Genomic DNA, 27,449 nt, shown 5'->3' on the forward strand with positions numbered 1-27,449 from the left:
TAAGTGTTTTGCAGAACTTGACTCTCACTGCTCTTAGGGCAAGTGTTTTTCCCCTTCTCTAGGCTGACAGAGCCAGCCCATTCCTCATGTCTTACACCTGCCCGCTTAAGTGCCTACCTGAGCCCTGAGGCATTTTAATGTATTATCTCTAAATTGTTTTCAGTTCTTGTCCTTTAAGAGAAGAGAGAAGCTGAGGGAGGAGGAGGGGAGAAAGAAGGAAAGAAAGAGGAGGAAAGAAGCTACAAGAATAATAAGCAGAAATGATGGTACATCTTTGGCAGCAGTTTCAGACTTATCCCAGATAATAACCATTGGTTTTATTTATGCTACGTTCAGAGGTTTTCCAATCAGTGATGTGGAAAACAGAGTTAATAGTCAGGTTACACCAATTCCCTAGGATGAGCCACAGTATAAATTCATACTAAAAAAAAAAAGGACTCACAATAGGTGTGTGTGTGTCTAGAGGGAGAATTAAAGAAGACAGCCATTTCTTTTTTTTTGAAGTGGAGTCTTTCTCTGTGGCCCAGGCTGGAGTGCAGTGGCGTGATTTCGGCTCACTGCAAGCTCCACCTCCTGGGTTCAAGCGATTCTCCTACCTCAGCCTCCCGAGTAGCTGGGATTACAGGTGCCCGCCACCACATCCGGCTAATTTTTTGTATTTTTAGTAGAGATGAGGTGTCACCATTTTGGGCAGGCTGCTCTCGAACTCCTGACCTGTTGCTCAGTCTGCCTCGGCCTCCCGAAATGCTGGGATTACAGGCATGAGCCACTGTGCCCGGCCTACTTTTTTGGTAGTTTAAAATTCTAAGCCTATTATATAAATATTTTGGAATTTGAAATATTTGGAAGAGCAATCTGATAATTGCAATACATATTTTAACTAAGTTATACTTATCCAAGTAAATAAAGGATGCTGTGAAAAAAAAAGAGATATTTTAGCAGCTTTTCTCCACTGAAGAAAGAAAAAGAAAGAGGAAAAAAAGAAAAAGAGGGGAAAAAAAAAAAGAAAAAAAAAGAAAGAAGAAGAAGAAAACATGCTGAAGTTTCATTATTACCATCCAAGAAAACAAAGGAATTGCTGCTTCTTTGAAAAGGAGTGTTTATGGAGAAATATGCCTATACCTTAGTTACTTACGTTGTGATGTTAAAGTAATCAACTAATGGAAATTCAATGCTAGCAGCTTGCTGATAAATGTTTAACAACCAGCTTTCTGGGGCTGTGGTAGGGGGAGACGTCTGACTTGTAGTGTTTGTCAATTTCTTTCTTTCTTTGTTTTTAGAGATGGGTCCATGTTGCCCAGGCTGGACCTCTGGGCTCAGGCAATCCTCCTGCCTCAGCCTCCCAAGTTGTTGGGACTACTGGCACACACCACTGTGCCTGGCTTGTGTTTGCCAGTTTCTTAGTAAAATACTCCCATCACGGCTAGTCTCAAGCTACCAACATGGCGTCACTGAACATGGAATGATGCTGAAATGCCAAGAATCCCTCTCACTTGCCGGCTCCAACACTGGAGTGTACAATTTATTTTCCTCTCCTATCTTGGATTTTACCAGTCATTAAGCTAGTGTAGTATGACTTAAGAAAAACAATGGAAACTTTACGTGGGCACATGGTTATCCCTGTTGCAAAATTTGTATCACCTTTCAGTGAGTGACTTCAGTGGTGAAAAGTATGTAATTCCAAAGGGCCCTAAAGAAAGCACCGATGCCTGTGGTAAATGCTGTTGTGGGCACATGCTCATCCTAAAGACAAATGATCTGATGCATCCCCAAGGTGGTGGACCTGACAGTGCTAGTCTGTTTTGAAGGATAAGTTATGCATGTTCTCTTAGAGGAGTGACCTCACTATAGAAGCTTCAGGTGGGCAGAACTGAAGTCACTGCCACAAGTTTGTTAGTTAAGCAAACATTCTACCTACAGAGCAGATTTGCTCAGCACCATTGCCACGTGCAGACCAGAAATGATCTCAATGTCAAGTCTAGTAAATGGAGAAAGTCACTGGTATATGCACAAGTTTTTCTCCAAAATAGATGGAAAGAATTTACTATAGTAATCTAAATCAAACACAATGCCCAAAATACTACTCAATTTAGTTCACTGTTGGCTCTGAATACATGTAGGGAGAAAATAACACCAATCAATTTGTGGCAATTAAGATATTCTGTAACATTCATGATTTTTAAAAATATAGCTAAGATGAACTCTTACTAGAACCAGTCAACATCTGTCTTAAAATTTTTTAAGAGTGAGCTGGAGACATAAATGAGCAACTACTTAGCAGACACCTCTATGTCCTGGAAATCAATGCTATGTGACTGCAGGTTCCATAGAGGTCTTTTCGTACATTCTGACTCATATCCTGAATATTCTCCTGGTGGCCTTTCCTGGTGGTCATTGTGATGACATCTACCCTGAAGTCGTCTATAATGCCATCTCCTACCTTGGAAAGGTGTCCCATTTCATATGCTTCATCTTTGTATCTTCTTTGATTATATGAAATGCAGTGCAGAGTTCTACATGCACAGAACTTCAAAAAGAACAGCATTGAAATGCTGATACAATGCCCATAATGACAACTGAATATGCCTGTAAATTGGCAATATCTGACCCTGTGATGTCTTGAGACTATGAAGGGCAGGGGCTTTATCCACATAAGCACAATCTGTGGACATGTGACAAATACTAATGCATCTAGCATACTAAGACCTTCGGCTTTGAAGACAAGCTTCTCGCATTTGAATTTCAACTCTGTCTACTGCTAGCCATACGACTTTAGGAAAATCACTCAATCTCTTTGAGGTTGTTTCCTTATCTATAAAATGAGGAAAACCTACCTTTTGGGGATGCTGCTGAGAATAAACTGAGAAAAACCTCATAAGGCATTTAGAGCAGTTTCTAGAACATAACAACAATAAATGTTAGCTATTATTATTATAAATGAGATATACAGATGAAATCGGAAGGGACAGTTTAGTAAACATATATATTATGGTACTCACTTCCCAGATTTTGGCTATATTCTTCTCTTGGAAGGTGAAATTCAAATAAGTGTTCTGGACTGTTTTGCAAACACTGTTTAAAACGGTGCTATTCTGACTAGAGTGTATTCAGCCACTATATGTTCTGAAAACTGTGTGCCAACCAGGGCATTGCTACAACCAACCAATGTATATCTTCTACTCATCAATCGTAAGGGGAGACTACAGGAAGAGATTTGTAACTAGCATCGTTGCCTTTAGATTTTTACCTTCACAATACACCTTTCCTGTTGATACTATCATTCTTCTTCTTCCCACAAAAATTATCATATCTCTGTCCTCCATACTAGCTAATTTTGCCTACAGAAGAAAAAAAATTAACCCCTGTTTCTCAAAGAACTAAAAATAGAATTACCATTCAATCCAGCAATCCCATTACTGGGTGTATATACAAAGGAAAATAAATTGTTCTACCGAAAAGGCACATGCGCTCGCATGTTCATCACAGCAGTTCACAATAACAAAGACATGGCTAGATGCCTATCAATAGGGGACTGGATAAGGAAAATGTGGTACACATATACCATGGAATACTACACAGCCATGAAAAAGAATGAAATCATGTCCTTTGCAGCAACATGGATGCAGCTGGAGGCCATTATTCTAAGCAAATTAATGCAGCAACAGAAAACCAAATATCACATATTCTCACTTAAAAATGGGAACTAACCACTGGATACAAATAGATACAAAGACGGGAACAACAAACATTGGGGATTTCAAAAGCAGGGAGGGACAGAGTAGCAAAAAGGGTTGAAAATCCATCTATTGGGTACTAAGTTCACTATTTGAGTGATGGGCACATTAGAAGGCCAAACCTCGGCATCACGCAATGTACCTGTGTAACAAATCTGTACGTGTACTTCCTGAATCGGAAATTTTTAAAAAAGTTAACTCCTTAATGTGATCCTCAAGATCCCCACTATCTGGCTTTAGCCTATGTTTCCAATTTCTGTTTGATTACTTTCTACCACAAACTCCACACTCTTATCAGACTCGATTATTCACCAAATTCACCATGTATTTTCATTTATTCACTCATTCATTTATTCATTTTATTGAAATACCTTGCTCACTTACTATATGCTGAAAACTTTGCTAAGTGTTAGGCATTAAAGATGGTTTTTAAATGCATAGGCTTAGCTTCTATGGCATTCACAATCTATTAATAGTAGAAAAGGTATGTAAACAACTATCATAATACAGCTATGTGACAAAATCAGTAACGGTGGTGACTTGCCTACAAACTCCCATTTGAACCCTAGGGAACAAGCACTAGCTTTTGCTGGGGAAGCTGGAAAATGTTTCATAGAAAACATAAACTTTATCTTTGGTTTTAAATCATTAGGAGATTAAGTATTCAATAGGCAGATAATAGAAAATGTTTACCAGGCAAATACAATTAAATAAAGTCTTGATAAGAAAGTACTATGACATCTAAGGAAAAGCAAGTACTTCAGTGGGTATGAAGTATATTTGTGGGAAAAAAGGTGGTAATGAAGGTTGTGGATAGACTGAAAAGGGCTGTGTATACTGTCATGGACCAACATGTCTTCCATTTTTGTTTGGTTCACCCAGCAAGTTCTTCCACCCTTTTCTTATGGTAACAGATCTTGCTGTCCTTGCTATAAAAGTAGGTATCTGATCCAGGCTTGGACAATCCAGGTCAAAAGTGGCTCAAATGATGTGCCCCTTTCTGAAGTCAGGCCAGGAAAAAACTTTCCCTGTGATTGGCACAATCATTTTAAGAAAGATGTGCACTTTTGTGTGTGTGTGGCTAAGCAAGAGCTGCCTATGATTAAGTTATTAAGCAGAGAAGGCTTGTTTACATTTGCAGGAAATGAGTCCACTAGGAAAAAAGAAGAGCAAGAAGAGATGAGATACAAATAGAAAAAGAGTGAGTCCCAGGAATGCTGCATTCTGTCCCAAAAAGGGAATAAGGCCATGGTTCCTGGTATACTTCCTTCACTTCCTCAAGTGACCTGCAATAGCTCAGTCACATGGGCCAATGAATTCCTACTTGTTTCAGTGAGTTTAAGTTTGGTCTCCACCATTTTCAATGGAAACAGTCTTAATACATCTGCCATACTAAGAACTCTGTTTTATGTGGTAAGGCAATGGGAGCCGGAGAGAAACTTTAAGACGTGAAATGTGTTTAAGCAGGTGAGCGATGGATCAAAAGTGCACTAGAAAAGCAGATTCAATGGGCAGTACAGAAGATGGATTCAAGGAAGGCCATTTAGGCACTTCTTACACCTTTCAAGAATGTGGTCCTTTATCTTTAGAGAATTTCTGACTACCGAAATAGTCCAGCAAGGCCCAGCTCACTTGACACCTCTTCTCTAGGGCCCTTCTGATCTCACCAGACGCCATGAATGATCCTTTGTTCTGCATTCCCACAGCGCTTCACTTTCACCTTTGACATCTTAGTTCGCAAACCTCAGTGTCTGTCAGAATCACCTAGAGGCTTGTTAAAACTAGACTGCTGGGCCTGACCTTGAACATTTCTGATTCAGGAGGTCTGGGGTGGGACCTGAGAATTCTAACAACTTCCAGGTGGTGCTGGACCTGTGGCCAGCTTTGAGAACTGCTGCTGTCTTCTATCTGTGTCCCCTGCTCCAGTAAACATTCCTTACAGATATTCTTGTTTTGTATGTTTTGAGACAGGGTCTTGCTCTGTCACTCAGGCTGGAGTGCAGTGGTGCAATCAGGGCTCACTGGAACCTCAAACCTCCTGTGCTCAAGAGATTCTCTGTCCAGCCTCCCGAGTAGGTGGGACTACATGTGCATACTACCATGCCCAGCTAATTGTTTTCATTTTTTTGTGGAGACAGGGTCTTGCTATGTTGCCCAGGCTGGTCTTGAACTCCTGACCTCAAGTGATCCTCCTGTCTCAGCCTCCCAAAGTGCTGGGATTTCAAGTGTAAGCCACTGCACCCAGCCAAGGGTTTTCTTATTCATCTTTGTATAGCCTTCAGTAGCTAACATAATGTTTTACACAAAATTGGTATTTGATATGTATTACTGTGTGATTAACTATGGAGATAAAATAAACATATTATCATAATAAATTTCTTCAGTTACCATCCAAATAGAGTCTCTCAAAAAATCAACTGTGTAGGCCGGGCACAGTGGCTCACGCCTGTAATCCCAGCACTTTGGGAGGGTGAGGCAGGCAGATCACTGTACTCCAGCCTGGGCAACAGAGAGAGACTATTTTTTTTTTTTAAACAAACAAACAAACAAACAAACTGTGTAACTAGAGAAAGAACCAAAGGCAGAATATATCCTGACTTCCTTGGGGCGACCTAATTTTTGATTACATCTTCTATCAGGGCAGGGTACAGGTAGCATTACCTTAGGCATCCAGTGACATTGTAGAATATGTCAAAATCGAGCAAACCATTTGCTTTTGGGTAGTCTCCTTCAGGCCATCCAGAAAAGGGGATGATGATATTCTCGGTCAGCGTAAGCAATGCTTCTGTTATCATGAGATTCTTGAGTTTGTCATTAGATGACAAATTCCACAGCAAACCTAGAAAAGCACAGAGTTAACATGAAAACAGTGCAGGGTGGGACCAAAACGACTGCTGGCAAGTTCAGTGAAGGCCATCAACTCCAGGGCTATGACTAGTCACAAAAAAATTTGGGGGTGAGGTGGGGCGGGCAGCCCCTATCCCAAATGGAAGAACCCAATTAGAACTCATTAGATAGTGATGGAAGCTGACCCACGTGAACAATAAATATACGGCTTAGGCTACCAACTGTGCAGGTTTAAACTCATCAGATAGATAAATAAAAGCCACACATACTTAAGCATTTATTGCTGTTTCTCTTAAAGGGCCCTACCACAAAGCTGACCTGACTGAGATAATAAAGTCTGGGCTCACCAACAGAGAGGCTTAAAACGGTCCTATTATAACTAAAACTTCAACATTTTTAAAGAGTCGTATTTTTTTCTCCCTTAGATACACATGGGAAAATATCTTCCCTGCCTCCTTCCCCACTAACTGTAACTTTCACCTGACATTGTGCCTCCCAGTAAGAGCAGGGAGCGTCTGCAGAAAGCCTTTCTCCATGCCTGTCAACAGGAAGCTGATCAACATCACCAATTAATGTTATTGACTGCTACCCAATCACAGAATCACACCCTCCAGCTATTTATTCTGGCTACGTCATGTATAGTTTTATAGTTTGGCAGTGAAGGAGAGACAAGAGGATCTTCCCTATCTGCCAACTTGCATGGTCAAAGATTAGTACCCTCTTTACTCATTAAATTTTCTCTTTCCTCTTGAATCTCCCATATTAAAGAGAAAGACCATATACGCTAATCTGGAAGAAACTGAGATAATAGCATGTTGTAATTTCTAAGGTATGTACTGTGACATAGAGACTGAGGCTGGGTACTGAGAGAGAACAGAAAGTGGTATCTATATTTACAATTTTTTTTTTTTTTTTTGAAATTTGGAGCTCGAATCCTTCAGATTCAGTGGAAGGAAGACGGTACACCGATTGCTTGGCTATTCCAGGGACTCCCAGCAGGTGTAGAGTTGCCTCGTCATCTTTTTTTTTTTTTTTTTTTGAGACTGGGTCTCACTCTATTGCCCATGCTGGAGTGCAGTGGCGGTTTGATCTCAGTTCATTGCAATCTCCGCCTCCCAGTTTCAAGTGATGCTCCTGCCTCAGCCTCCCAAGTAGCTGGAATTACAGGCGCCCTCCAGCACGCCTGACTAATTTTTGTATTTTTAGTAGAGACGGGTTCCACCATGTTGGCCAGGCTGGTCTCAAACTCCTGACCTCAAATGATCTGCTGCCTCAATCTCCCAAAGTGCTGGGATTACAGTCATGAGCCATTGCCTGGCCCGCCTCATCATCTTTCATACCGCAATAGGTTACCCTAACTCACTAATGCCCAGGAAAAGGAGAAGAAGGGGCAGAAAGAGAAGGGATGACTCTTCCCTTTCTACACTATCCTTCTCGTTGCCCAGGCAACAATTCCTACTTCTTTTGTTTCCCTTGAGACGGAGTACTACTTTGTTGCCTAGGCTGGAGTGCGGTGGTGCGATCTCGGCTACTGCAACCTCTGCCTCCCAAGTTCGAGACATTCTCCTTCCTCAGCTTCCCGAGTAGCTGGGATTACAGGCATGAGCCACCGCGCCCAGCCAAAAAATCCTACTTCTTAAATTGACTGTGGTCTGTGCAAAGGAAAGAGGAAGCATAGGTACTCGGAGCAGGCTCCTTTATGAACACAGCAAACGTGGCAGACTTGCCTGAACTCTGTGGCAATCATCATCTCCCTTGAAATAACAGTCTGTATAGTTAAAGCTTGGTAATTACTCAGCATACTTATATTTGGTCCAACCAATTAGAACACATTAGGCTTCATGTAGTCTTTTGGGCTTAAACAGTTTGCTTCCGCTGTGCAAAGGTAGCTACTTTTTGAAACCGTAACCAGATTTCCCCTGGAGCCTACACTGAGCTTCCATTAGATACAGTGACACTGGGTCTGGTGTCTTGTGAGGACTAGATTTCTGGCTTATGAGGAGGTCTTTTCCTGATCAAACTAGCATTTGGGGTTAAGGAGCAGTGTCCCTCAGCCACAGGTTTTGTAACACAATGACTTCATTCCTCCCACTTCTCCTTAAGAGGCCCTGGAACAGGGACAGATAAAACTCAGAAGGTGGTTGAAAACAATTTAAAGGCAAGTCTGAGGCTGAATTTTGGTTACTGAGCTACAAAAGCAAGTTAGAAAGAAGAGAGAAATGAAGAAGAAGAAGAAAAAAAGCTTCTTTAGTTCTAAATAAGCAAACAAATTAATAGTTTCTGCCTGCCAGAAGCTTAAGAACGTGAAGCATAATGACATTTCCTCCTTTCTAAAAGGACCACACAGGACACTCAAAGGAAAAGTACACCTTACAATAAAAACCAGAGAGGATTAATTGGAACAAAGGGAGTGGAATTTTCCTTCAACAGTCAATATCCTTTAGAGCTTGGCATGCTCCGTTATTTCTACAAAAGTATACAATTTCGGAAGTTTCAGTATAATTTTAGAATTTCTAATATAGGATTTTGCATAGAAATGTCATGCCTGTCAAATTTCTGGGTGGCATGAAAGCTGTGAAAGAACTAAGATGTTCAGTAGAGATTCAGGATTACATATGCTTATACACACACACCCTCAAACAAAATCAGTGAGTAACCAACTACAAACTGGGAAAATATGTACAAGATGAGATAAAAGGTTAATATTCTTAATATATAGAGTTCTTATAAATCACTAAAAAGTGAAACACCAGTAGAAAAATTGGGAAGGTACATAATACAAAACCAACTGATATTCGCAGCCAATCTACACAGCAACCCATGTTCTCTAGTAACTAAAGAAATGCAAATTTAAACAACTAGACATCATTTTGTATCACTAGAGGAGGCAAAACCAGAACCAATGAGTGGAAATTCTAAAGAAGGAGATTTTGGCTCACTGAAAGTATAAACTTCTAAGAGAGCTTTGAAGAAAACACAAGGAACTACTTGTAAGACCCAGCTCTATCATCACTAGAGGGAATAAAAATTAGCTTATCCCTTATCAGAAAGTAGATGAGGGCTTTCACCCTAAAATTAGAGTGTTAGACTAGATGAGTGGTTTCCAAATGAGCCCAGTGACAAAACAGACTCACAGTCTTGGGCCATGCCCCAAATTTGCTGAGCCAGAATCTCGGGATGGAGTTCAGGACTTATATTTTAAAAAAATGATTCCAGTTTTGGGCATGACAAAACCAATGGACTAGATGATTCTGAATAGATGTCCCTTTGATGATCAGATTCCGGACTACCTAATATAATATTTACGATTTGGGTTTTCATGTGTCTCATCTTTAACTTCTGGTCAATTTATTCATAGTGTCTTAATGTCTACTAGTATAGTTCTTTGTTGCAGATGGTCTGTCTGCCTGTAATTTTCTACCATGAGGCTCTCATTCTAGCCAAAAAGAAAGGGATCTGGACACTGTTAAGGGATATAATTAGAATAATTATCCAATTATAAGAGACAATGATAACTCCTATTATCCAGAAATTTATTGCCAACTGTGATGTTTGCAAAAAATAGTTAACCAGTAAAGGGATCTTAGATATTACAACTCAGGTTTAATAATAATGGCCTCAGCCGGGCACGGTGGCTCACGCCTATAATCCCAGCACTTTGGGAAGCTGAGGCGGGTGGATCATGTGGTCAGGAGATCCAGACCATCATGGCTAACATGGTGAAACCCTGTCTCTACTAAAAATACAAAAAAAAAAAAAAATTAGCTGGGCGTGGTGGCGGGTGCCTGTAGTCCCAGCTACTCGGAGGCTGAGGCAGGAGAATGGCGTGAACCAGGGAGGCGGACCTTGCAGTGAGCCAAGATAGCGCCACTGCACTCTGGCCTAGGCGACACAGTGAGACTCCGTTTCAAGATAAATAGATAGATAGATAGATAGATAGATAGATAGATAGATAGATAGATAGATAAATAGATAGATACATAGATAGATAAATAAATAAATAAATAAATAAATAAATAAATAAATAAATAAATAAAAATAATGACCTCTAGGACAGAAAATATAGTAATTTAACAAATCTGCCTTAACACTTAGGCAGCAAAACTTCCAAATTTTCTGATTAAATAAATCCCTATCTTCAGTGAAAAAGAATGAGGAGGAAAAGATGATGACAATGACCGCTTGGACAAGGAAAAGAAAGAAAACTGGTTCTTTTTAACTGTGTTTTTCAAAGTGGTCAAAGAGTGGGAGGATTTTTTGGTTTTTGTTTTTTGTTTTTTTTTTACAATTTCCCTACATAGACATACCCCTCCTTTCACCTAAATTTTGCAAAACTTACCTGGAATATCAGATTATTAAAAAGGTCATGTATTTCAAGTTATATATAAACCCAGGGTACTTTGTTATACATTATGAATGCAGAATAAAATAATATACAATTACTTAAAGAAAGTGCATAATATTTTATAGCAAAACATTTTGAGTATTGTATTAAAATACAGCAATCCAATTAAGTACTTCTACAAAACATGCAGAGATTAATACGCAGTTTCAGCACATTTCACTGACCATCACCTCTGACTCTTTCATATGTAATGAGAGAGGGATAAGAACCCCCACTGCACTCTTACCATGACTTGTCTGTTTTAATCCAAGGTATATCCCTGCTCACTCCAGCCAATGCTCACTACTCAGTGACCTTGAAGATGAACTTCTGAGACTAAGATGTGCCGTTCTCATTTCAATTACGGGAACACTACCACACTCACTCAGTAAGGGAGAAAGAACAATCTCACCGGGGTTGGGGGGAGTGGGGGTGTCTTTGATCCTAAAGTTCTTTCATTAGAAGAGAAGATCCTAGGCTACTGCTGGAAATGTCAGGAAAGTCAGTGAGTTCAGATTCGTTCCCAGTGATGCTAACTTCTTATGCACGCATAGAAACAGATGGTTCATTTAGTATATTTTGGCTAGAAAAATGAAGGTCTTATCTTAAAACACACCTGACTCTCTTACTGGTATGTATTCTAGGTATTTGCAGGCCAGAAGACTCTTTTTCACATTTGGTCAGACATCCACAGTTGCTGAGAAACTAACATGAGCACCACGGCTCATTCTGCAATTAAATACAGAATTTGGCAGAAGTGGCAACCTAATATTAAAGGATGCAAATGCGGCTCAGAGACGCCCCTTTCTTCAAAATTCTGCTGAAAGTCAGGAGGGAACTGAGAGTAAAGTATGGAAAGATGGCATTTGAAATGCTTCAGAGAAGTGAAGTTGAGCCAACTATTGAAGGATGAGCGGGTTCTCCAGGCAGTCTAAGTGTGCAAAAGGATTCCACTCTAAGACAGCAGCAGAGACAGACACCAAGACAGAAAACAGGCATAGAGCAACCAGCAGGTTCTTTAGGATTTCAGAACTTAGGCTGGAAGAAGATGAGAGGAGACCCTGCTGCCAATGATCATCAGGCTCACATCATAACACCTTTGTGTGGGATACTACAGAGTATGGGCTTCATCTCACGGGAAGCAGGGAGCACAGTGGGACAGTATGTTTATTAGAAAGACAACACTAGAAGCAGAATGGAGGATAGTCTGGCAATGTGCAATACTGAATCCCAGCGGCCAGGTAAGAGGCTATTACTGCGGGAGTAGAGCGAGAGATGAAGACAGCTTGAACCAAGGCAGAGACAAGAAGAGAGGGGGTCGGGCGCAGTAGCTCACGCCTGTAATCCCAGCACTTTGGAAGGCCGAGGCCAGCGGATCACCTGAGGTCAGGAGGTTCGAGACCAGCCTGACCAACATGGAGAAACCCCGTCTCTATTAAAAATACAAAATTAGCTGGGCATGGTGGCGCATGCCTGTAATCCCAGCTACTCAGGAGGCTGAGGCAGGAGAATTGCTTGAACCTGGGAGGCAGAGGTTGTGGTGAGCCGAGATCGCTCCATTGCACTCCAGCCTGGGTAACAAGAGTGAAACTCCTTCTCAAGAAAAAAAAAAAAAAAGAATAGAGAGGAAGGGTCAAACAGGAGCGAGGAAGAGCTTTCTGATGAGAGTCTCAAAGACTATAGAAATGAAGTCATCACGTGCCTCAAAAGTAGGTGGGATAACAGCAAAACACTCAGATACAACTAGGTTCAAACCTGGGTTTTGTACTTTACTATTTATACAACCTTGGGCAATAAACCCCTCTGAGTCTCATACTGATCATATGTAAATTACCAATTATGCTTCCACCTCTTATGGAGTTGTCAGGAGAAACTGGATAAAAAAAATAGAAAGCCCTAGCTTAGTGACCAACACATAATAGAGGTTCAGAAAAAAAAAAAAGGTCTAAGAAATAGACCAGTAAGATTCACATATATACTTACTTTCTTTGTGTTTCTAAACAAAGATATAAACATGTCTATATTAGGTTAACAATTTATTTCTGAGGCCCAGAAGGCCCTTATTTAGCTCTTCTATTAGTAGAGGCACAGGCAGTAATTTAGAAGGATTTGTATCAAATGTTCAAATGTCTGTTCGGTTCAATTAGCATGCAATGAACACCCTCCAGTAGGGATGTTTGGCTTGTACTAGAAATCCTGGGTGCTGTACAATCAACTTCCATTTATCAACTCTATAGATGATCTAATGATGCCTGAATGGTTTCATATGGAATCAACATCACAGAATGTTCTCTGACATTAGTCTCCTATTGCCTATGCAGAAGAAGAGGAACCGTGCTTCAATGGCTTGTTCCCTCGACACATGCAAGCACACACACACTTCCCAAGCTTTCTAACTACCAGGCACCCTAACTCCAAATCACGCTATTTTTTCATGTTTGCTCTGGCAGCTAGCTTCTTTCTGCCTCTTTGCCTTGCTAGTGATGCTCACTTTGCCAGGAATAACTTTCATCCTCCTTCAAAACACCAATCCAAAGCCTATTCCTCTTTTAAGGTCCACAGTGAAACACAACCCCTTCACAAAATGCTGTCTATTGCTGCTTTTGCGTTACAATTGAGAATTGCGTTAAAATTGAGAATTGCTACTGAATCTGTATGACCTACAAAGGCTACAATGTTCACTGTCTTACCCTTTACAGAAAATGTTTGCTTACCTCTGCTCTATATGAACGGAGGTAAGTAATGAACTTTTCCAGGGGCTATAAAACTAGTAGATGGAGAAACAAAATCCAATGTGGGTGCAGTGGCGTGTCCCTGTAGTCCCAGCTACTCAGGAGGCTGAGGCAGGAGGATCTCATGAGCCCAGGAGACCCGCCTAGGCAGCACAGTGAGATCCCCATCCTTTAAAAAAACAAAAACAAAAACAAAAACAACCCAAATCCACACCCTCCCTAGGCTGTGATTCTCAGTGCCCGACCTCTGAAAGCTGCTCTGTAAATGTTGGTTAAATGAATGGGATCACTTTTAATTTCTACAGGCATTTTACTACAAATCATGGATATGAAAAGAAATCCCTCATGGGACATGACAGAATGCTGGCAAGAGGGTAGCACGGTACCAGCCCGGCGCGGTGGGTCACGCCTGTAATCCCAGCACTTTGGGAGGCAGAGGCAGGCGGATTGCCTGAGGTCAGAAGCTTGAGACCAGCCTGACCAACATGGCGAAACGCTGTCTCTACTAAAAATACAAAAAATTAGCTGGGCGTGGTGGTGGGTGCCTGTAACCCCAGCTACTTGGGAGAATGAGGCAGGGAGAATTGCTTGAACACCGGAGGCGGAGGTTGCAGTGAGCTGAGATCATGCCACTGCACTCCAGCCTGGGCAACAAAGCAAGACTCCATCTCAAGAAAAAAAAAAAAAAAAAAAAGAGAGTAGAGAGAGTAGCATGGTACCTCTCATAGTTTTATAAAATTAAAATACATCAGAATTTAAAATGTGATATTTAGCAATATGTATACAGCTGGAGGTCATTATCCTAAGCAAATTAATGCAAAAACAAAAAATCAAATACCACATATTCTCACTTACAAATGGGAGCTAAATATTGGGTATACATGGACATAAAGATGACTAAAAGAGGGAGGAAAGGATGGGGGCAAGGGTTGAAAAACTATCTATTGGGTACTACACTGAGTACCTGGATGACAGGACCATTCGTACCCCAAACCTCAGCACCACACAATATACCCATGTGACACACTTGCACATGTAACCCCAAATCTAACATGAATGTTGAATTTTTAAAAAATGTGATATTTTAAGATACAAAGCGAGTAGAGATAATGACAAAGTCTTTATAGAGAAATTAAACCTATCGTATAACTAAATGAAGAAGGTAGAAGAGCAAAATATATTCAATTCAATTTAAAACAGTATTTGTGGAGTACTTCCTTTAAAAGTATTTACCAGAACACTGTCAACTATTATACATAATTAATTTTTAAAAAACCTCTTCTATGATATATATTCTTTGAGCATTTGTTTCCTCATCTGTAAAACTGACATATAACACCTGATAATATCTAGAAACCCAAGGTTTTTGTGATAAGTTAGAAAATGTATGTACATCTCTGAGACACTGAAGATATTTAATAAAAATTTACTGATGATTGCACTCAGTTATGCCTCCTGCAATCTTTTTTAATTCTTTTGAGATAAGGTCTCACTCTGTTGCCCAGGCTGGAGTACAGTGATGCAATCATGGCTCACTGTACCAACCTCAACCTCCTGGGCTCAAGCAATCCTCCCACCTCAGCCTCCCGAGTAGCTGAGACTACAGGCACACACCACTACCACGCCCGGCTAATTCCTTATTTTTCGTACAGACAGGGTCCCACTGTGTTGCCCAGGCTGATCTTGAACTCCTGGGCTCAAGCAATCCCCCTGCCTTAGCCTCCCAAAATGCTGGGAATACAGGCATGAGCTACTGCACCCAGCCCCTCCTTCACTCTTTGTACTGTGTGCAGGGAGCACAAGTGGAGAGCTGATGGTGATGGCAGGGAGAGTGATTATTCTGGAACATCAATAAATCATTTTCTCTTTTATCATATGACTGTTCATTTAAATGAAACTAGCCCCTTCTCTTCATGCTTAGAGGACATATTATCAACACTGCTGTTTTAATTCTATCTGATTAGTCCATCTCTCCAATTCATTGCATAAAAAGGAGACATTTGCTCAAATCAGTATTTGAACAAAAATGTGAAGTAGACAATTAAAAAAACAAACATATCCAGTCACTCTTCTTTCTTTAAGGTTGCAGTGAGCTAAGGAGGTGGTACTGAGAGGAGTCTAGGTAATGGAAAGATTGGAAAAAACAGTTTCTAATATTTGATTAATTTGATTAAATTGATTCTCCACACGGGAAAATTACATGACTCTCCATTTCATTTTTTTTTTCTATAGCTCCAGCAAGCCGGTTGTTGAGCAAATAATACAAACGAGTGTGGTTCTTGTCAGTTTTCTTTAGAAGGTTTGGGACACCTGGGATAACAGTGAAACCCTACACGTTCTCAAACTACAAAGTGGGCTGTTAGTGAATTTAAGTAGAATTTTTATTGCAGTGAGTCTTGTCAAGTTGTTTTAAAGACATTTAGTCAAAGGTGCATAGAGTTTCTAATTAAGAATATCAAGCAAAAGCCGCAGAATATTTTCCCCTTCAGAAAAAAGGAATTCAGGCTGGGCGCAGTGGCTCATGGCTCATGCCTGTAATCCCAGCACTTTGGGAGGCCGAGGCGGGAGGATCACGAGGTCAGGAGTTCGAGACCAGCCTGGCCAACATGGTGAAACCAAACTTTAGTAGAAACATGGTCTCTACTAAAAATACAAAAATTAGCCGGGTGTGGTAGCACATGCATGTAATCCCAGCTACTAGGGAGGCTGAGGCAGAATTGCTTGAACCCCAGAGGCGGAGGTTGCAGTGAGCCAAGATTGTGCCACTGCACTACAGCCTGGGTAATAGAGCAAGATTCTGTCTTTAAAAAAAAAAAAAAAAAAAAAAAAGGAATTCAAATATGGCTCAAATCTGGAGTCTAAGCCAGCAGGTAACAATGTTCCTTTAAAGCCATCTCTAGCATAACAATGAGCCCATCAATCATTTGCTCCAGGAAACTTAAGAAAAAGAGATGACGTAAGGCATCTGGCTGGGGTGCAAATGTGTTACGTTCTACAATGTTCAGTAAACTCTACCTGTTATTTGTTTTTTAGTCTCCAAGTCTCTGGTTTGCTTCAGCACCTGGAGCAGCCGAGGTATCCCATTTAGTTCAGCCACCTCCAATTTGTTGTCATTGTCTTCGAACACTAAGTTTCTCAAGGCCCCACACACAGCTCGCTGAACGTCTTCATTCTGAACTTTTAGGAGCTGCAGAAGCTTGGGGATGCCACGAAGCTGATTAACCTGGGGAAGAAATAGATGCACATTTCTAATATTAATTTTGATGTGGCATCAAGACATCCAATGTAATACAAACAGATGAAGTTTACTGATGCTGATTAGAACCTTTCTTCATCAACAACTATGTGTAGCACAACTGAGATTCTTGTAGAATATACCCCGGCTATAAGGCAGTTATCTGTCATCAAGGAACTTACAGTAAATTTGGGAAGTTAAGACTGAAACCTATGAAATAATTGAAGGGGAAGATTAAGTGATAAAGGGTGCATAGGTACTAGTTAAACAAAGTTAAGTGATAAAAGCTTGGAGCATAATAAAAATGAAGAGAACTGGGAATCTAGGCAGTAAGGGAAGTTTTATTAAAGAATCCAGAATTACGTATGATTTTTCCTAAGACAAAACTTCATAGTCCATATAAAATGAATAGCATCACTTTCATTAACAGAAGTAAAAATGCATTCACTATGTCAACCTCAGTGGTAATGCAAACTAACCCTAAATTCTTATACTCAATTGCATTGAGTATTTTAAGACTTATAAAACTTATGCAAGCATTTTAAGCAGATAAAATAACTTTACAGTTTTAAACGTGCTATTTAAAAAATATTCCTTCTCTCCAAATACGTAAGAAAGCGCATGCTATCAGAGAAAGGGCACAACCACCAATGGGAAACAAATTGATGGTTTAAATTTTGAAACCTATGGGTGTTTAAGAAGAGGCCAAATAATCCTAAACAAGGAGATTTCCTGTTTTAGTCTGAAAATATTATCTAAAGAAATTAAAAGGTAGACACAGGGTTGGTGAAATGAAACATTAGGTTGTAGACTGAAGGCTTTCCTTCTCTTAGGCTTCCATTCACATCTGATTTTGAAACCTTTAAGTTGCCAAGAGCAGTTGGTAAAGATCTCATTTTCACTATCTTAATGCAGAAATTTTGAGGAAGTAAGTTTTCATGAATGGGCATGAGCTTCCCTTTCAGACAAAGTTTGTCACTTAGCAAGGACACCCTAACTGCCAGCAGTTTATACTTAGGAGAGAGCTGCATGCCCGGCTCAGGGCAGATCTGCATATTTACTATGTATCAAACTCTAGCCTCCCTTTCATAGACAGATAAATGGTATTTAGGACACAGGCTCCAATATTACATATTCTTTTGACAGGACTGGAGAAAAGTCTAGAAAGGTGGAAATAAATATCAGACTTGTAAAACAATATAAATAATAAAAATAATAGCCACAATAACAACCACAATCATTATAATAAAGCAAAAATGACAACTCCCTTCCCTCCTACTTCTAACATTAAGAAGTGTCAGTATAGTGTTAGGAGTTTTACATACATTATCTATAAGAATAGATTGCAAGAACCTTAATAAGAAAGTACTCTTGATTCCTTTAAGGCGTCACTGGATGTAATAAGGAATAAATACTTCCACTTGCTGACTGCCTTCTGAGGAGACATTTGCAGAACAAGAGACAGATAGGAGAGTGGCTGCAGCAATTTTGTTGGACTGTGTCTAAAGCCATTTAAATGCATGATAAAGACTTCTTAGCTGGCTGGGTGCGGTGGCTTATGCCTGTAATCCCAGCACTTTGGGAGGTTGAGGTGGGCGGATCACGAGGTCAGGAGTTTGAGACCAGCCTGGCCAACAAGGTGAAACCCCGTCTCTATTAAAAATAAAACATTAGCTGGGTGTGGTAGTGCATGCCTGTAATCCCAGCTACTCAGGAGGCTGAGGCAGGAGACTTGCTTGAACCCGGGAGGCGGAGCTTGCAGTGAGCAGAGATGGCGCCACTGCACTCCAGCTCGGGTGACAGTGTGAGACTCCATCTCAAAAACAAACAAACAAAAAAGATTTCTTAGCTGTCAAGTAAATCTGGTCCAACAGATTATTTCAGGACTTCATCTATTCCTATTACAGGCTGAGTATCCCTTATCTGAAAATCTGAAATCTGAAATACTTCAAAATCTGAAACTTTTTGAATGCTAACATAGTGCTCCAAGGGAGTAATTCAGATCTTGGATTTCTGGATTAGGAAGGCTCAACCAATGTAATGCAAATATTCCCAAATCTGAAAAACCCCAAATTCAAAATACTTCTGGTCTCAAGCATTTTGGATAAGCGACACTTAACCTGTATTATACTTCCTTAAAAGCAAAAAAAAAAAGAAACACACACACCACAATTTATGTTAAAACAATTTGTAATTCACATTTCCCTAATTCCCTAATTTTTATTTCATGGTAAGGTTTTAAGGTAAATTCATACTTTCTCTTTTTTTTTATATATGGAGTCTCACTCTGTCGCCCAGGTTGGAATTCAGTGACATGATCTTGGCTCACTGCAACCTCTGCCCCCTGGGTTCAAGCAATTCTCCTGCCTCACTCAGCCTCCTTAATTGCTGGGATTACAGGTGTGCGCTACCACACCCAGCTGGTTTTTGTATTCTGAGTGGAGATGGGGTTTTGCCATGTTGGCCAGGCTGGTCTCAAATTCCTGACCTTAAGTGATCCACCTATCTTGGCCTCCCAAAGTGCTAGGATTACCGGGGTGAGCCGCTGCACCCAGCCGGCTTCCTCCTTTTAATAAATTAAATTACAGAAAGGCCTTGACTGGCAAAATAGCACTGTGGGATACATACCTGTGTCTTCTGGGTGAACTCTGTTATTCTGTTAGCAGGCCACATTGCCTGTTTTTAAGTTTTTGAGAAAATATAAGTTCATAATATAAATTCACACTTTATAAGCTGCATGAACACCAGATATACCAAATCTTCCCAGTAGCAGTATACATATCAGATGCAAAAACAAAATCCTATTCGTCCTGAGGTACTCTGGCAGCTTTAGACATATTTTATTAACTTAATTCATAATTTATAAGTTGTCTTCTTCAAAATATGATGGGAAATGGCTTACCGGCCATATTGCATTTCAAGCTGCAATCATAGAATTAGTAAAAAGTGACATACGGAAGCCTCCCCAGCTCAGAACTGCTCCCTTACCCTGTCACCTTTATCACCTTGGCTTTCAGCACTTGCTCTAGCCCGGAAAGAGAGAACTACAGACACAGCAGTGCTCCGATAAAGGCTGAAATCCGGCTACAGCTCTACTTACTGTATAACTTGACTCCCTAGTGTCTGGCACTTATCCCAAGTTTAAAAGTAGGCTTTAGTTACTTTCATCGATTTTATCAAGCAAACGGATATAAATCCTGCTAAACGCAAAAAGTTAATGACCTTCTCCTTGCATTTAACTAAAAGATGGTAGGTGATGAATCCTATCCACAGTAGGACCAATGTCAAATAACATTCAGGGAAGCAGCTGGGACCAGAGAGGTTTGATGAGTTTCCCAATTATACTGAATCCTTGGGGTATTTTTCCCTCCTTTGGGAAAAGGAAAACAGAAACAGACTAACATGAATGTTTTCAGAACTTCAAAAGAGTTATCATTTGAGTTGGTTTCTAAATACATGAAAGGGCAGAGTCACATATGAGAATTTTAACTCTGTGGCTGTATTCTGATTATCTCTCCTGTCAATTATAAAATAAGTAAATGACAAGGACTTCTGGTTGCAAATAAGTACAGGGAACACACGGCCTCTGCTGAGGCAAAGGCTCTCTCCAGCCCCGGAACCTTTGCTCTCACTTCTTCCTCCTGTCTGGAAGGTTCAGTCCACTCTGCCTCTCTTCCAGCAAAGCCCTATTCATCCTGTGGGATCCAGCTCAAATGTCACCTCCTCTGTGAAATGTCACTCCCTTTCTCTGCTTTCCCTCCCATTAGAATTAATCACTCCCTGTAAACTGGCATAACCTTTCAGGAAGGCAAGTGGCAATATGTGTCAAACTTTTAAAATATTCACTTCTAGTAACCTTTATCAGGAAACAATGTGAAATGAAGACACAGACTAACATGCAAAAATAGTGACTACTTCTTTTATAATAGCAAAAAATAAGAAACCATGAATATCCAGCAGTGGGGGAAGACTGGTTGATGGTTGTCACATACCCACATGTTGAGGTATCCATGGGTGAGGCAGAGCTGACAAAGACACTATTAGCCACACAGTTCCCTCATTAGTCAAATGGGAATTACTGTGTAAGATGAGCAATTACATGTCAGGCACACAGCAGTCACTCAATACAGGGTAGCAACTACCATCACCTTTAACTGAAACTGGCCATCAGAGAAACGCAAATCAAAACCACAATGAGATACCACCTCACACCAGTTAGAATGGCAATCACTAAAAAGTCAGGAAACAACAGGTGCTGGAGAGGACGTGAAGAAACAGGAACGCTTTTACACTGTTGTTGGGACTATAAACTAGTTCAACCATTGAGGAAGACAGTGTGGCGACTCCTCAAGGATCTAGAACTAGAAATACCATTTGACCCAGCCATCCCATTACTGGGTATATACCCAAAGGAGTATAAATCGTGCTGCTATAAAGACACATGCACATATATGTTTATTGCGGCACTATTCACAATAGCAAAGACTTGGAACCAACCCAAATGTCCATCAGTGACAGACTGGATTAAGCAAATGTGGCACATATACACTATGGAATACTATGCTGCCATAAAAAAGGATGAGTTCATGTCCTTTGTAGGGACATGGATGAAGCTGGAAACCATCATTCTGAGCAACTGTCGCAAGGACAGAAAACCAAACACCGCATGTTCTCACTCATAGGTGGGAACTGAACAGTGAGATCACTTGGACGCAGGAAGGGGAATACCACACACCGGGGCCTGTTGTGGGGAGCGGGGAGAGAAGAGGGATAGCATTAAGAGATATACCTAATGTAAATGGCGAGTTAACAGGTGCAGCACACCAACATGACACATGTATACATATGTAACAAACCTGCACGTTGTGCACATGTACCGTAGAACTTAAAGTATAATAAAAAAAACAAAAAAAAATTGTTATAAAAATTTATATGTCATTTAAAAAATGGAATAAGGCCAGGCGTGATTGCTCATGCCTGTAATCCCAGCACTTTGGAAGGCTGAGGCAGGTCAGATCACTTGAGGTCAGGAGTTCAAGACCAGCCTGGCCAACATAGTGAAACCAGGTCTCTACTAAAAATACAAAAAATTAGCTGGGCATGCTGGCGCAAGCCTGTAATCCCAGCTACTGGGGAGGCTGAGGCAGAAGAATTGCTTGAATCTAGGAGGCAGAGGTTGCAGTGAGCTGAGATAGCGCCACTGCACTCCAGCCTGGGCGACAGAGCGAGACTCCATCTCAAAAAAAATAAAAAAAATAAAAATGGAATAAAACATCTATGCATTTCTACTTATAAACACAGGCAAAAAGGAAATGAGATTAGGGAATTTGGGAGAAGTGGCAAATGTGTGAGTCATAAATAGGATCTGCCATTTTCTGTTTTCAAATAACAAGCCTGTATTTGTGCACACTTTTAAAAATTGAAATAAAAATTTTCTTTTGTGGGGACAAAGAAAGCTACATATGCAATTTGATTGAAGATATATAAATATATGCACTAAAAATTAGAGAACAAACCCAAAATGATAATGGTGACATTATGGGTGTATTTTCTTTTATGTTTTTTAATTTCTCAAATTTCTTATCAAAGACTTGAATTTGTTTTATAGTAAGTTTTTGCAAGATATTTATGGCAGTAACTACTTCAATTATGAGATATGAAACAGGCATGAAAATAAGACCATGTTAAGAGGGGTCTTACGACTAAATAAGGGATTTACGTTTTATTCTGCAGGCAATGGGGGCAGTTATCGGAAAGGTCTCCCTGGGGTCCGTGAGGCATGAGACTATTAGGAATGGATAAGAATGGAGACAGGGATGTTAATCTGGAGACAGCTGGATTAACAGAAGATGGTGCTGGGACCAAGTCAGTAGCTCTGAGTAGGGAGGGAAAGATGTGGGTAGATTCCAGATACTTTTAAAAGTAGCATTAATAGGACTTGAAGACCGAGTGACTATGAGAGGTAAGTTAAAAAGAAGGTTCACCACACGTTCTCACTCATACGTGGGAACTGAACAACTAGAACACTTGGACATAGGATGGGGAATATCACACACCCAGGCCTGTTATGGGGTAGGGGGAGCAGGTAGGGATGGCATTAGGAGATATACCTAATGTAAATGATGAGTTAACGGGTGCAGCACGCCAACATGGGACATGTATACATATGTAACAAACGTGCACGTTGTGCACATGTACCCTAGAACTTAAAGTATAATAACAAAAAAAAAAGATTCAAAGTGTTCAAGTTTTGGTGTCAAATTACCTGGGTGAACTACCATCCTACCGTTCACTGACAGGGAACAATATGCTTGGAGTTATTGCCTTGGGGCAGGCAGTGCACCATTATCTGATTGCATTCTCAGGACAACTCTTGGTAGGAGAACTATTTCCATTTTATAGGTAAGAAAGCTGAAGCTCAGAGAAGTAAAATATCTTGCCCAAGGGCATCTATGTAATTAGGGTGCTGGAATTCAAATGCAGCTAGCAGTGACTCTTGAGAGTCCATGATTAAGCCACCAATGTCCTGCCTCCCAGCCCAACAGGAAGAACAAGTTCAGAGGGAAGGTTGGAGAGTAGAGAAGAAAAGCAAAAGAAGATAACAGGTTCAGGCCGGCACAACGGCTCATGTGTGTAATCCTAGCACTTTGGGAGGCCAAGGTGGGAAGACTGCTTGAGCCCAGGAGTTCAAGACCAGCTTGGGCAATGCAGGGAGATCCCATCTGTATAAAAAATGTTTAAAAATTAGCTGGGCATGGTGGCATGCACCTGTAGTCTCAGCTACTTGGGAGGCTGAGACAGGAGGATTGCTTGAGCTCAGAAGGTCGAGGCTACAGTGAGCCATTATAGTGCCGCTGCCCTCCAGCCTGGGCAACAGAGTAAGAACATGTCTGAACAAAAAAAAAAAGAGAGAGAGAGATCAACAGTGTAAAACACCAAAAATCCTAATCAAACAAACAAAATGAGGACTGAAAAGCTGCTACTGGTTTTAAAAGTATTACAATTTAGAATTTTGATCTCTATGTCCAAATTATAATTTTCTTTCATACATACATTTAAAAACTATAGTACCATGTTTAATATAAGGATTTTTCAAATGTTCTTGGGTTATAACATTATAATTCTTAGGCTTTCTATGAAGCATATACATTTTTAGTTTTGCATATAATTTTCATGTTTCATCATTCTCAAAACCAGTCTTTGTTCTAGCTTTATCTCTGAGTAACGGTCAAGCCAGCAAACACAACTTCAATCCTATGTGTAAGCAAAATGATATTTTTAATCAAATTAGTAATTTAAGAGATAGTAGAAATCTAGCCCAACTTGGGCAACAGAATAAAAATTCCAGTAATTTGTAATATGAAATCGAAGCATACATAATGATGCCCAGTTTTTAAAAACTGGGAATAGGCCCTGGTGTGGCGGCTCATGCCTATAATGCCCAGCACTTTGAGAGGCCAAGGTGGGAAGACTACTTGAGCCCAGGGGTTTGTGACCAGCCTGGGAACACAGGGAGACCCCATCTCTATGAAAAAAAAAAAAATTAGCCAGGCGTGGTGGTATGTGCCTGTGGCTCCAAGCTACTTGGGAAGCTAAGGTGGGAGGAATGACCCCCAGAGGTCAAGGCTGCAGTCAGCCATGATCACACCATGCACTCCAGCCTGGGCAACAGAACAAGACCCTGTCTCAAACAAACAAACAAAACCCCCCCAAAACCAGGGATAAACAAATATTTAAAGATTTAAAGATATTTAAATCTAAATATTAAAACAAGTATTTAAATATTTAAAGACAAATATTTAAAAATTTATCTCTCACTGGCTATTAAAGGATCAATATTTAGCCCCATTCCCTTCACCTATATGTATAAAGAAGGTTCATCACTAGCTAAATATCTTCTAAAATCCTTACTCATTCTTCCTATGGAGCAAATAGGCAAAGGGTCAGTGAGAAATACTCCATAATTACACAACTTTTGAAACAGAAAAGTCTAGATGTAGGGATAGGTCTTTTAAAGCAATATCTAACATACAGACATCGAGATGAAAAATATTGAGTTTGATCTCACAAGAATTTTAAAATCCTGCATGATGAAAGATACCATAAACAAAGTTAACAACAACAACAAAAAGAGAGCAGGAGTAATAGAGCCACATAAGTAACAACAGATTAATACGTGTAATAGGTAAAGAACTGTAAGTCATTATGAAAGAAACATATCTTAGTAGAAAAACTACACAACGGATTAAAAATGACAATTCACTGAAGAAATACAAAGTCAAAAACCACACCAAAAGGTGCTCAACTTCATGAATAATTAATGAAATACAAGTGAAAAAAAAAAATCAGCAGAAGCTCTTTTGTGTGACCCTTACTCAACCAAACTGCAAGGTTTACCAACCACATGCTCTTTTCCCTCTGTGAAACCTTCTTGATTCTCAGAGTACTATCAAAGCTGATAGGTTACTCTATTTGAGCCTTTGCACTTCTATTTCTACTAGGTGAGTTACATGTTTACCAATAGTAATTTAGGTTTGTTTCCCAGTGTATTTATGTCAATTGTATTTGTTATAATTATGTAATTTACTTACCTATTCTATAAATGGATGGAATATAAGTATAGAAAGAGTACTTATTTCTCTGAAAATTAATCTGAATATTTTGGAAAGACTAGATGAAGGTGAAAAGCTTAAGAGAGCTCTGTAATTAGTGGTGAATAGAATTCATGTAAGAGACTAGGATTTGAACTCAGATGAATTAGTTCCATTAAGTTCTCATTCCACTGTAAACTTAAACTAAAAATGGCAGATGATCTATAATGGGCATAGTTTATGCATGCAAGATGACGACAAATTCTATAAAAGTGTTTATCACTTTAAAAAATAATTTTCTCAATAACTTTTTTTGTGTGTTTGTATGACAGAGTCTCTCGCTGTTGCCCAGGCTGAAGTACACTGGCATGATCCTGGCTCACTGCAACTTCTGCCTCCTGGGTTTAAGCTATCCTCCTGCCTCAGCCTTCTGAGTAGCTGGGACTACAGGTGCGTGTCACCACGCCAGTTAATTCTTGTATTTTTAGTACAGATGGGGTTTCGCCATGGTGGCCAGGCTGGTCTTGAACTCCTGACCTCAGGTGATGTGCCTGCCTTGGCCTCCCAAAGTGCAGGGATTACAGGTATGAGACACTGCACCTGGCCCTCAGTAACTCTTTGGACTACTAGTCTTGATTTCAAAATATAAGAAAATTTCTATGATAATGAAATGCCTATTTTTGCTTCTCAGATTAACAAAAACAAACAAAAGAATAATACCTTGTGGTAGTAATGGTACATGGAAATGAACACTCTGATAAAATGTTGATGGGAGTGTAAACTTGTACAGTTTTTGGGAGGACGTATTGGGGAGTTATTTATCAAAATTAAAAATGACTCGATAGTAATTAACAACTCAACTTACCCACTGCCTGAAACAAAAATTGGACAAAGCATACAATGGTTTCAATGACTGAATTATTAGTAAATGATGGATAGCGATCCCTTAGATATGACTGCCTTGGAGAGTTCCCAGGCTACGGGGCAGCAAGAGAAAACTTAAGTGAAACTCAATAGAGTTGAGGGCACAGAGCTCAGAGTCTGAGACGACCAAAGGGGCGAATTTTTTCAGAAAAGAGTGCCACAGAGAAAAGAGCTGAACAGAAAGGGAGCTCCTGAGATCTGCACAGGACCTGCCCACTAGTATTCAGTAGAGTATTAATTAGTGCACGTGGTATGAGGAAACTGTCCGAGGCCAGGGAAATAATCATCCAAAAGGATTTAAGGGAACAGCTCCCCATGTTCACACAGGCCTAGGAACAATGACTATTTTTGTCAGCCACCCAGAAAAATCTCAAAAATTCCTGCTACATTAGGTAGAGTTCTCAGAAGTGTCTTGCCTTAAGAACTAGGGATTAATTATCTCTAGAATAAATGCTGCTCTGGTTCCACTTAACAAATCTTGAAAGTAGAATTTGAGTGCAAGGAGAGGGAAAGCATTAGGACAAATACCTAATGCATGTGGGGCTTAAAACCTAGATGACAGGTTGATAATGCAGCAAACCACCATGGCACATGTACACCTATGTAGCAAACCTGCACACTGCACATGTATCCCAGAGCTTAAAGTAAAATTTTTTTAAAAAGTAGAATTTGGTCTGGGCTTGGTGGCTCAGGCCTGTAATACCACCACCACTTTGGGAGGCCAAGGTGGGTGGATCACGAGGTCAGGAGTTTGAGACCAGCCTGGCCAGCATGGTGAAACCCCATCTCTACTAAAAATACAAAAATTAGCCCAGCATGGTGGCACGCACCTGTAATCCCAGCTACTTGGGAGGCTGAGGCAAAATAATCACTTGAACCTGGGAGGTGGAGGTTGCAGTGAGCCGAGATCATACCACTGCACTCCAGCCTCTGGGACAGAGCAAGACTCCATCTCAATACAAACAAACAAACAAAGTAGAATTTGAAAGGATCAAACTGTTT

The 27,449-nt window shown here is 40.3% G+C and overlaps 1 protein-coding gene across 2 annotated transcripts in view; it reads right to left on the reverse strand.

The window, feature by feature from the left end:
* The window catches only part of PKP2 (plakophilin 2), a 114,253-nt gene that overhangs the window by 49,517 nt on the left and 37,287 nt on the right, over window positions 1-27,449 (reverse strand). For both annotated transcript variants that reach the window (XM_023208942.3, XM_023208943.2), the window contains exons 5-6: window positions 16,713-16,920; window positions 6,396-6,573 (exon numbers count right to left, since the gene is read on the reverse strand). In XM_023208942.3, coding sequence (XP_023064710.2) covers window positions 6,396-6,573; window positions 16,713-16,920 — 386 coding nt within the window. The remainder of the gene's footprint in view (window positions 1-6,395; window positions 6,574-16,712; window positions 16,921-27,449) is intronic.

The sequence above is a fragment of the Piliocolobus tephrosceles genome, chromosome 10 (genome assembly GCF_002776525.5).
Source record: "Piliocolobus tephrosceles isolate RC106 chromosome 10, ASM277652v3, whole genome shotgun sequence".
NCBI classification, from domain to species: domain Eukaryota; kingdom Metazoa; phylum Chordata; class Mammalia; order Primates; family Cercopithecidae; genus Piliocolobus; species Piliocolobus tephrosceles.